Here is a 12137-nt window from a genome sequence, read left to right on the forward strand (position 1 = left end):
TGATTCTTCTTCCTGTTGTTGTTCTTCAAATCTGCATGCTGTTCCCGGTTTCCCAGGCGGGCCTTGCTGGGAGGTGAGGCTCTGTGGGAAAGGTGTGAGGAGACAAACGGTCGCCTCCTTCCGGGGATCAGGCCTTCAGCTGGGAACAGCGAAAACGGTGTCCCCAGAACGCCTAGATTGGCCCCGCTGGCGAAACAGCGCGGCGTTTAACACCTTGTTCACGCAACCCTTGACTTTACGCCTGCTCGCCGGCCCGGGGCCGCTGCGCCGGGGCGGGCGCGGCGGAAGGCGGGCGGGGCGGGCCGCCATCCCGGCAGCACCTCTGTGGCGTGGCGCGGCGGGCGGGCGGGCTCTGTCCGGCAGGCGGCGCTGTAGCCGCCTGCGCCGCTCTCCGCTCCTTTCGGAGCTGCGCTGCGAGGAGCCCCCGTGTGTCCGCCATATTGGAGCCCGCGCCGCAGCCGCTGCGCGTTGTTCCTCCATCTCCTGCCGGCGCGGCTGAGCGGGGGAGGGGACGTCGGCGCCGCCGGGCGGGAAGCGGGGCGAGGAGGCCGCGCGCTGCCGGGAGGAGACGGAAACGAGCGGGCACCGCGTCCCTCCGCGCCCGCCCCCTGCGCCACCCGCCATGGCGAGGAGGCCCGGCGGCCTCTGAGCGAGGCGCACACGCACACACAGAGCGAGACTACCCCCCTCCTGGCCGCGGCCCGGCCCAGCCCGGCCGCCATCAGTGGAGAGAAGCCGCCCGGCTCCCGCCTCCGCCGCGACATGGAGGCCGTGAAAGCCTTTAACAGCGAGGTGTGTAACCCCCTCCCCGCTCCTTCCCCTCGGGGTCGGGGAGCGGGCGGGGCCCCGGGGCCCGGTGCCTTCACTGCCCCCTCCCGCTGCGCGCGCCTCGCTGCGGGGAGGGGGCGGGAACCGGGGGGGGGGAAGCACTCCCCCAGGCAGCCCCGGGGCCCGGGGCTTCCCCGCCGTGTCGGGCGGGAGCGGGCCGTTGTCACCGTCCCTGGGAAGCGGGAGGGGGAGAGAGTAATGGAGACACCCCCCGCTCCTCCTTCCGCCGTGAGGCTAGGGGAGACTGAACGGAGACTAGATCTGGCGGTGGGCTGAGAGGAGAGGAGGGAGCGGGAGGAGCCCGAGGCGGAGGAGGCCTCTTCTGCGCCTGGCGTGCGGTGGGGCGGGTGATGCCCGGCCAACTTCACGCCGCGGCCGGAGGAGGCTGCGCGGGGCGGCAGCGGGGTCCCTGGGATCGCCAGGCGCGGGGTCTGTGCTCTTCCCCGCGTTCCTCACCTCTTCTGCCACCCTCTTCCTCCTCACTTGTTAAATGTGTGCCCGCACACCGCCAATGCGCACTTTAACACTTCGTGGAGGTATTTTTTAAATCTGGGGATGGCAATACAAAGGCCTGGAAGCTTGTGTCCGTGTTTGAGACTAGTATGTTCGCTGTGGTCAGGATGGAAGCAGACATTCCCTACGTGCTGCACAGAGCTCAGGTACTGCACCCAAAGCACTGTGCTGAGAGTGGGCTATGGCACCCACAAACACACGCTTACAGGCTCTGGTATTGGTATGGTATCTGTTTTGTCTTTTGTGCCAGTTGTTAATCTTTAGTTTATTGCAAGATAGTTCTTGTGGCAACTCTGCTTTTTTCCTCTTCATTGAAAGAGTTTGTATCATTTGTATTTTGAAGTTCATGTGAGAGCAAGGGAAATAAATGTGTTTTCTTTATAGGAAATCTTAAAAATGGATTATTTACTTATGTTAACCATGGAAAGTATCAGTTCTGGTTACAATGTATACTTCTATAGACTGCTCACATATTGGTGCTCCAGGTTGCCCTCTCGCTACCTCCCATGGGGAGGTAGTATGGTTTTCATCATTTTCAGTAATACCGTGCTGGTTTGGGTATTTAAAATGTTAATTTGATTTGTAGTGGAACAATGTGCCAACCATGTTGTTTCTACACTGGAAGATAGGTTTCTAAAATGAGCAGGTACTTACTAGAAACTTAGGAGCAGTTGAACAGCTGTAACTGATGTGCAATTCTAGGTGTTGCACTTTATGCAGTTTGAATTCTTAAGTGGAAGAGATCCCATTGTGGCCACTAGAAGAAAAGTAAATACTAGAAACCTTTTTTTTCCCCCTATTTTATTTTTTGGTTGGCTTATGTGCTATTATTGTTAAATGGGAAAAAGTCTAGTCACAAGAACAGAAAAGCGTAAGTAGATTAGAACTTCTTTCTCGTCTATATCTACTAGTGTGAGCAAAGATATCTTCACTTTCATATTGAAAAACAACTTCTGGCTGAGTTGCTGAGCACTCAAGTACTGTAAAAGTAATTAACTGAAGACCGAAGGCGAGAACTGTACTGAAGAGGAGAGCTTTAGAATATGCCTTAAATCTTCTAAATGCTTGAAAAACAGTAAACTTTGGGTTGTCGGAAAAGCAAATGCAGAATATCAGGCAATGACATTTTAATGAACTTATCTCCTATGGTATAAATAGACAGCACCTATGAATAGACTTGTTTTTATGACTTCTCTTTCAGTTTTGTTTTAACCTATGTCTCTGTATTTGAATGCTGGACTACACTGATAGGAAGGTTTTAAAGATGCTACGACTAAACCCCTGATCCTGGAGGTAAATGGTACAAAACTGGCTACATTTGGGGAACCCTGAATGTCATTGCTAGCCACTCTTAACACCTCTGTACCCAGTGCAGAACTTGACTTTAAGTTAACTTTCCATCATTGTCTCTGGTCTAACTGACCTACACGCATTTTGCGTTTTAGAACTGTGAAATGATTAATAAGTATTTAAAGTAGCTGAGGTGTGTGAATCTGTAGATTGTAGTTTGTGCTGTATCTAAATGCTTTTGATTAACTTACAAAGTATTTGTACTTCACTTCTAAAAATCCTTTTCTTTGTTTATATTATGTTTTAAGGTCATGTTATACTCCAGAACTGATGTCAGAGTTCTGTTCTAGAGATTTTTGGCTTAAAATAGATGTAAATTAAATTTAGCAGCAGATGGGATAGACTAAATTGTAGAAACACTTTTACCATACTTTCTCTTACACAGTTTGCGCTCAGGTAATAATTTTACAACATTTTATGTAATTTACTGGTGAAATCCAGGATGACATTTTAGAAAGAACATTCCAAATACATTTAAACACTTAAATCTGCAGTTGGGTACTTCTGGGGTTGGGGTCGGTTTTTTTGTTTGTTTGTTTTTTAAAGGAAGCAGTTGTGTTTGGATTCTGCAGTGAAGTTAAAATAAAGGCAGCTGTCCGTCTAGGTAGTATAGCTTACTCCAAATGTGTGTGTGAACTGAGCAATATCCTGTATTATAGCTATCCTATATGACAGTCAGAATTGAAGTGATTAACATAGGCTTGTCATTAATTTGATTAGAAAGAAATAACTCAAGTTTATTTGATTCTGACTACTGGAAATAATGCCGGCTATTGCAGAAAGCTGTTCCATGTCTAGCAATGATATGTGGCATTGTCAGTGCTGTACCTAATTGTATGTATAAAATTAGCCCTAACATTTAAAGTCTTGGGAAAGATAAATTTAAAGATGAGAAATAATCACGCTCCTGAATAAAACATGCTCAGTATTGTTTCCTGTAATAGTTGATGCTTTACTACTTAATTAAAACTGCTTGGCAACTGAAAAATACGGTATCATACAACTGACTTAGTATACCATTGAGGTAATTGGCAATGTTTTATACCACACAGTTTATCATTTGCTACATTGACATCATGAAGGCTAACCATTGCAGAATAATTTTCCTCCAGGTCTCAGTTCAGGCCCTGAGTTTTTTTCTGGAAAGCACAAGATCAAAGTCAAGAACAGGTCTTGACAGAAGCAAATGACTGAAATGTTTCAAATTCTTTATATGTTCTGTAAAATGTATTTTGTTAAAAAGGAATTGAAATGAACTGGAGGCAAGCATGCGTACCGTCACAGTTTCCAGCTCTCAGATGGTAATGTTTTAATTGCAGACTTATATAAGTAAAACTCAGTATTTGTTATATAGTCAGTTCAGTATCTTGCTGTCAGCTTCAAATCTAGTCATTCTCACATTGGTTTCAGGTGCTGTACCTGAAGTTGCTTTTGGATGCTATACTCCCCAGAGTTTTCTTGCAATACTTGTCCTTTTTGCAGTGGCGAGTTTGTGTTTCCAAATTATTTTTCACTTTATGATGTGAAGAATGTATGCAGACAAATGTGAAAGGAGACCAATGGATACTTTAATTCTGAAACACGTTTAATTCTTTTTTATTTTATTTTTATATGAATCTGTAGAATAAATGTAAATAGTTTTACAGAAATGTAAATAGTTGTAGGACTAGAATTTATTTTAGGGGAAATGGAGATCACAAATTAGTTTTGAATACAACATAAACTGGATATTTGAAGTAATACTTTGTTTAGCCATGTTAACTGCATCTTTAAATATTGAATAACAGGAATCTTGAAAGGACTTTTAAGTTTTAAAGGGCAAATTCAGCTTAGATGCTTATTTCTTTAAAAACTTCAATAGTAATTCACTGATCTAGTTCAATTAAACATAGCATGTGAGCTTTGTTAAGTCTTGCTGTCCATGATGCTGCCTTACTGGTTTTTTTGCATGCTCTTTATTTATAAACAAACCAAAATATCTCGTGCATAAGTTGTGCACACTTTGGTCAAATCAGTTAAAATTACTTGTACTTTATAAGTTGCTGAAACTGGCACCTGCAGTTTTGAACTACAGCCATTTAGAAGGTTAGCAAAGGTAAAACTTACTTAGGGCAGTTTGATAGCTTAAAAAATTCTGAAAACATGCCTAATTGTAGAATTTACATTGTTGAATCCAGTGAACAATAGTTGTTAGCATCCAGTGCTACAAATTTGAGCTGAAATGCAGTGGAAAAATTACAGTTTTTGTCTTTGTCAGGCAACACAATATATTATGATATTGGAGAAGCAATTGTGAAAACAGGAATTGTATATTTAAAAAAAGAGAAAAAAGAATAAGGTAAAGCTTCTCCCTTGAAGCCCAGGAATGAGAAAGTTATGTGTCTTCTGATTCCTTTCAGAAATGCCGTGTTCATTTGATTATGTTTTGTGTAAAAAGTTTAATTCCTCTTCTCTGTACAATTGGGTGCTGATCTTTTAATATACAAGGGAATGGAATGGAAAACTCAGTGTCATCACGGGGATGTGGAATATGCTCTATCTTTAAGTGTTTCAAGATGAGGATGCACATAAAGTGCTATAAGATTAAGATAGCAATTAGAGTTTGCTGAAAGAGTGATGTGGGTTCCTATGCCTTTTCTCTTGTTAATCTAAATGACTTCTAGGGTGCAAGAGTCACAATTAAAACTTCCACAGCATTGCTAGGCTGAGGTTCAGCTGTTACTAGCAATGAAAATGGTTGTCCTTGCATAGCTCATCATAATAAGGAGTCACAGTGAGCTTTTCATGTGCAGCATGATTGTGAGAGCCACTTAAGATGATAAGAAGTGATACATAAAGTGATCATTGCTACTTTTGGGTTAACTGGTTCTTCTGAAATTTTTCAGTGGTAGACACATAACAGTCATTGATCGTTTGCTGGCAATGCCGTTGTCTATATACTCTATGTGCGCTTCATTGTCTGTTGGTCACCTCTATCATGATGTTTCTTTGGAAGGTATGTTTTAAGTGGCAGTGGGGAACAGTTCAGTTGACTACAGTTTCAGAAATGGGACCCTTGGAAATAACCCACATTTTAATTACTGAGCATTGCAGTACAGGTGCACAAAAGTACACAAGTGTAAATCAAATATTCTGGTTTAGACTACTGTATTTAAATGGCATATTCTAAGTCACTGAGGCGTCTTTTTCATGAAAGAATGACAGTTGATGCTAAAAAAGCTAAATGGTATGCCTTATGAAGATGCTAAATAGGGATCGATGCTGAATAGCTGGGGAGAGTGGAAAAAAAAGGATGCTCTTTGAAAGGAGGAGCCAGGGCTTTGATTCGTGCAAGTAGTGATACTAGCAGTTACATAGGAGGAACAGTGAAAGGGCGTGTAAGCTACTCCCTGGCAAGATATTTTTCTTAGATTCTGTTGCACGTTTCACACTGGCTGAAGCACCTGAAACATCTGCAGAGCTTTTTTCCTAGCTGCTGAGAAAATGAGGAAACTTGTATCTGTTTCCTCTTCTCTCTCACTAATATTTTTACCTGTCATAAAAAAGTGCAGCCTTATTTCATATCCTCTGCTGTTTTGAAGGGTTCTAGAAGTATGATGTGTTTAAAGCTTTCTTCTTTTTGTTTATCTGATACCGCATTTATGGTCTGATACTCATAAATTTTATTGTAGCAAGTTGGGATGAAAGCTTTTGGTTTACCTCTATTCTTGTTTTTCAGAAGAAAAAGTTAACTCAGTGATACTTGCATGTGCATGTGGACACACATCTGAGAAGGCTGTCTCTCCTTTTCATTCTTAACCTCTGGGGTGGATGTGAAAAAGCTCTTCAGTTTTATTTTGCTTTGTAATCCTATAGTGCTCCTCAGAGGAAAAACAATGAATGTTTATAAACTGTATGACTTCCCTTAAGATACAGCAAAATATGTAAGAATTTGTTAATTTCCCTTTTGCTGTCAGGAACATTAAGAGCAGTATCAGTGAAATGTAAATACTTCCCTCTGCTGCATCCCAGCAAGAGTTGAACTTTGCTGGCTCTCAACTATTTGCTTTTTGTTAAAAGGGCATAGGGAAATAAAGCCCTTTGCTCTTCAAGATACAGTAAATACTAAATTGATGTTCACCTGATTAAATGTCTCCATGTGTGCTGAATAAATATTTACAGTTTTAATATCACATTTTCAAAGACTGATCTAACTTTAGACTTTCACCAGCCACAGAATCTTGACTTCTGGCCTTGTAAAGACATGACCATGCAAGGCTGTGTTAAAGGCCCAAAATGTTGGGGTGGGGGTTTTTTGTGCATATCTTGCTCAAGGGCCTCATTTCTTCAGTGAAGTAGTATAGGACAGGCATTGATTATTCTTCTGCCTTCAATACGTACACTTTAAATTTCTTCTTAAACTGTGGTCTAGATTAGATCCCTGTGAGCCTAGGAGGGTAATGTAGATCTCCAGATTCTGCTAACACTCTTGAGTTGTAACTGCATAGCTACAGGGATGAGTATCGATCCTGCTTGCCACTCATTTAGAGAGCAGTGAACCACTTTGTAGTTTAAAACAAATGCAATTCTGAACCCTCATGACTTCAGATCCTTTGATTTTTTTACCTACTCACTAAGACCATGCCTGGGGCTACAATCTTTGGCAAAGTACTTGAAATTATCTTAACAGGTCTTATTTGAGTTTGCCATCAGCAGTCTGTTTTCCTGCGGCAGCTGTAAAAGTGGACTCCAGTAATCCAAATGGCTTTCTTAAGGAAAAAAAAAAAAAATCAGAACAAAAGTATGTGATAAAGCAGGTCTTAAAATACAGTCTAGACACTTAATTACTTTCATGAGGATTTTTTTCACTTAGCAAGAGGCCCACTTTTTTTCTTGTCTGTAAAATTGGTCTGTCATTCTACCTCTGGATAGCCACGAAGAAATTTATCCTGAGTGGCTGGTTCAGCCTTGGTTAGAGCCTGTGTTCCTGGCCTCAGCAGCAGCTGGTGTAACTCCATTGTGATGCCTGGGACAGTGGTGCATAATTGTCTGTTCATGTGTGTATCTAGAGTTCAGCGAGCTTGGCTTTGAACTCAGTAAACAATATTGTTCCTGTATCAGAACTTTTAATGAATTGCATGTGCATTTCTTTCCTTCCATTTCTTTGCTTCCTTGGAGCTACTTTTCTGCAGTAATTCTCTGGGAACACTGACAGCAGCAGCAGTCAGCTAGGTAATTTTATTAACCTTATTCAGTAGTTGCTTCTACACTGTAGGGTACGTGTTCTTTAAGAAAAAAAGAGGGTCTTCAGCTACTGCTGTACTAGTTCTTGTTTTTACCTGTCCTTGACAGTTGTACTGACCAAAAGGAGACATTTTTTTAAATAGAATTTAAAAAGGAATTGTTAAAATTTGGAGGAAGTAAGAGGAAACGAGTGCATTGCCACCATGACCCTCTTTCAGATTTATCCCCACCGTAAATGTGTATTTCTTGTAATAGCCTGTTCTTTGTGCTGTTACGCTTTTGGCAAGTGAGCTACCATTTGTACAAAAATGGCATTTATGGTTCTACAACAATTTATCATTTTCTTCCCACTTTTTTCAAGAGTTTGCCTGCAGAGCTTACCTGGTTTTGCTGGGTACAGTTTTAATTGTATGAGGTTTTTTTTTTTGAAAGTTCCGAACAAGTAATACTGGATTGCTATCCTTTCCCCTAGCTTTGTGATTATATAAGCAGGTAGCTGATGGGCATTTTTTTGATGCTTTGACATTCAGAAATATAATGCATGTGTTTAATATAATAAAATACATATGTGGAAGGTAAGGCTTGGCATCTTTGTTATTGTGTTTGCTGTTGATGGTTTTTGAGGGTTGGCAGGGAGAGAAGTACAGAAGTACAAAATTTAAAGAAGTACAAAATACTGTAAATTGAATGCTGCTTGCTATAAAACTTGATCTAAAAAATCTTGGCCTCATGGCATGACTTTATGGAGCTCTTGTGACAGATAATGTAGAAATTAGTAAATAGATAAAAATATAATTCTAATATTTTGATATTGATGTGATTGCAGTTTTAAAAAGAGAAATAATCATACTTATAAATGTCTTTGGATTTTCCAGAGGTTAAGTCCAAAGAGGTTATAATGTATTAACCAGATTGTTGGAAGCCTATGGAAAGATCTGATCAGACTGACTTTTTCAGAATACCGAATCTTCTATACATATTAACAAAACAAAACTGGTTCACATGAAAAGGAATAGGTTATTCTCTGAATCTGCTCCACGTTACAGCTTCAGATAACATATTGATCTTCATAACTTGGTTACCAGATATGCAGCAGTAGCCACTGCTTCCTAATTTTCAGAAATGTCAAGTGGAACACTTAATAGGAAAGGAGAAACATTTATATAACAAATATATTGGTTGGAGAAATCCAACCCACTATAAACGATGATTTTTAAAAAAAATTTAAATCATGAAGTTTCATTGTGAGCGCAGGGGATTTTAAACCATATCTAAGGAGAAAACATTTTGAAATCGGAAAGACAGGACAGCTTTTGTTGTGAGCCCTAAAAACAGCTGGCAGGGAAGATGTGCGAGTCTTTGATTTTCATAGTGTTTACGTTCTGTCCCTATATTTCATATCTCAGAATTGTAGAGGTGTGATTGTATTTAGACTTTTCTAAGGCGTATAACTCAATGCTGTGCTACACTTTACCAAACCAGTGCGTTGCAACAACAACAACAAAGGGCGCTTGTCCAGTGCGGGCAGCCCACAAGCTCACCTCTGGAAATCTACAGAGCCTGACATTGTACCTAAAGCTGATTGATTTTCCTGTTGGTGATCTAGAATTAGCTATAAAATGGTAAAATGTTAATGATGGAAATTAGTCATATGGCAGGAACAATGAGAAAATTGCAGAAAGTGAAATACCCCTGTTACATTCCTTGTTTTCCTATGTGATACGCTTTCAGAGATCGTCTGGACTTCTTGATCAATCTTTCTGTTGTTGGGAGTTTGGGCTTTGATAAAGCGCTCAGTATTGCCTAGCTATTTTATGTGGTCCATTTAGTTTTTTCTAAGCTTTTTGCTCCCATGCAGTAAATAAACATCCTAAGTTACTATGAAGATAAAAAGGGGAATTGTATTTTATGGCTTGTAAAGGGCTAGGAGCAAATGAAATACGTTCTAGAGGCTATTCTGAACTAAACATCTGTTTCTTAGTTGCATGCAATTCAGGAGATTAGAGTTGAATCCAGGTGGTTTCTTTAAATTCCAGTTTTACGTTCATAGTCTATTTGTACAAAGCAGGCTGTACCAACAGAACTTAGAAGCTTTATTTGAAAGTAGTAATGAGGAGGATTTAGATTAAATTGAAATAGGCTGTAATATGCCTTTTGGCTCAAATATATGAAAACTAAAATGGAATCTTGTCGTTACATCTCAAAATGTTCAGGTTCAGTAAATTTGAGTCATAATTGTGCTTCCTCAAAATGAAAGGCATAGGAGAAGGACTGAGTGAAGGCAGTGGTGGTAACACCTGATTTCTTCATGTGCTGAAATGTGATGGGCTGGGGGGACTGCTGTATTACCATTGCATCTTATTTCACATAATTGCTTATACACTCAGTTATGATAAATATTCAGATGTCCTCTTTAAACATAAACATATGTGAAGAATGGTGTATAATACAACTGACATGTAGGGAGTAAGCTTTTTGTGTGAGTGTTCTCAGTTGCTTTTAAATATTTTATAAATCAAGTGCAACAGTAAAAGGAAGACATACACTGGAATATCAAGCATATTGACTGTTTTTTTAATGTTTGTTAATTTAAACCACATGTCATGTACTTTAAGTGTTTGAAAACGGTTGTATTAAGATAGTTGCTGTTGAGTTACAACCCTCTCTTGTTCTGTGCTTTTTTTAATGTTGGATTTTGGTAACTCATATTGTCTTGGTTGATTACGGGATGAAAAGAACTTTACCTTATTTTCTCTCCAAAGTGAAATACCTTATGCAGAATGGAGCGTCTGCCATTCTGGTCATCCTACATACACATCCTTGGTATATATTTTAACATTTCTGTGTGGTGCAGAGAGCAACAAGGTGCTGATTGGGTTTAAATAACAGTACACACTGGTAGGTCCTAGTCAGCAACAAGGAAAAATCCTATTCACTGAGGGGTGGGCTCATGTAATTTAAGTAACTTTTCGTAGAGATTAAATTTCAGTAGAGCGCGTAAAATGCAACATAATAGAAATTTGTTGATTCTGTCCTTTTTTTAAAGCAATGACTGACAGTACTCTTTTCTTGTTCTTTGCAGTGTGGTGATATAAATATTTGGTAAGCAATTCAGTGACTATTTCTGTATATACAATTGGATTTTGTTTATTTTAATGCTATTGGAATGTGAAAGAACTTGACCTAGTCTGTTAAGGTAATATGTATTAGGCTTGACTTCTAAATTTTTGTTTTGTCTTTTGCACACGGACATTACAGACATCTATTATTATATACAATGTCTGGTTAGTGTTGTGTAGCAGCCAAAGAAAACTGAAAAAAATATTTTGTTAGAGATATGTGTAATTGAAATCCCTGACAGTGCTTCTGGTCATAATCTCGTACTTAGAGATTGGTCTGAGTCCTAGGGTATCAGTGTCAAAATGTTTATTCCCTTAGTTGCTGTAACAGTGTAACAGATACTCATCTGTATGAATATCTGTTCCTTTGGATCCCATGACACCAGAGGTGTTCATAGCTTTCAAGCCTTCCAGTAGCAAAATTCGTCTTACATGAAAAATTATTTCCTAGCCACTTTTCTCTTGCCTTTGTAAGATGTGGCCAGAGGTATGAAAAAAGATGTATTACTTATGAAGCTGTATTTTAATAAAGTTAGTACTTTGTTCTAATTTTTATTCAAAATTTTGGTAGGGAAACAGCTGTTTGGCTCTCTTGGCTGTTGAATAAAAGTGGTGAAAGATCTCGGAATTAAGTGCTGGGCTTTGTAGAAGCGTAGTATGCCATTGCCTTCCATGGAGATGCAGTAGCTTGCTCTGTAAGTGAGTGACCATCCACAGAGAATGCAGTTCATGTGCATGCTGCCTGATCTTCGCTTGAGAAACTTTAGATCATAGCTTAGCATTGTGTAGTATATTGCCTTATAAATTACAGCTGTTTACGATAGAATTAACTTTTTAAGCACTTCTTGAATTACAGTTATAATGGTAAAAATATTGTTTACATTACTGAACAATCAAAATTTGAAATATGCTGATGAATTCCCAGACTTTCAGCAATCCTTCTGCTGAAGACCGCTTTTCTTAACAGAATTAAAGAAAAAATACAGAGCAGAAATTCAGTGCTTTATCTATAGCATCAACCTGACCTTTGCCTATTCCCAATGTATAATATATATAGCTCATTAAAGCCCATGTTTTTTTCCCCAAAGTTAGGAAATAAGATTT

The 12137-nt window shown here is 40.0% G+C and overlaps 1 protein-coding gene across 1 annotated transcript in view; it reads left to right on the forward strand.

The window, feature by feature from the left end:
- Positions 1-762: 762 nt before the first annotated feature.
- Positions 763-12137, forward strand: part of SCAF8 (SR-related CTD associated factor 8) — a 96532-nt gene continuing 85157 nt past the window's right edge. The window contains exon 1 of the mRNA XM_059828200.1: positions 763-792. Within this exon, the coding sequence (XP_059684183.1) occupies positions 763-792 (30 nt within the window). The remainder of the gene's footprint in view (positions 793-12137) is intronic.

This window comes from Gavia stellata, chromosome 2, assembly GCF_030936135.1.
Source record: "Gavia stellata isolate bGavSte3 chromosome 2, bGavSte3.hap2, whole genome shotgun sequence".
Classification (NCBI taxonomy): domain Eukaryota; kingdom Metazoa; phylum Chordata; class Aves; order Gaviiformes; family Gaviidae; genus Gavia; species Gavia stellata.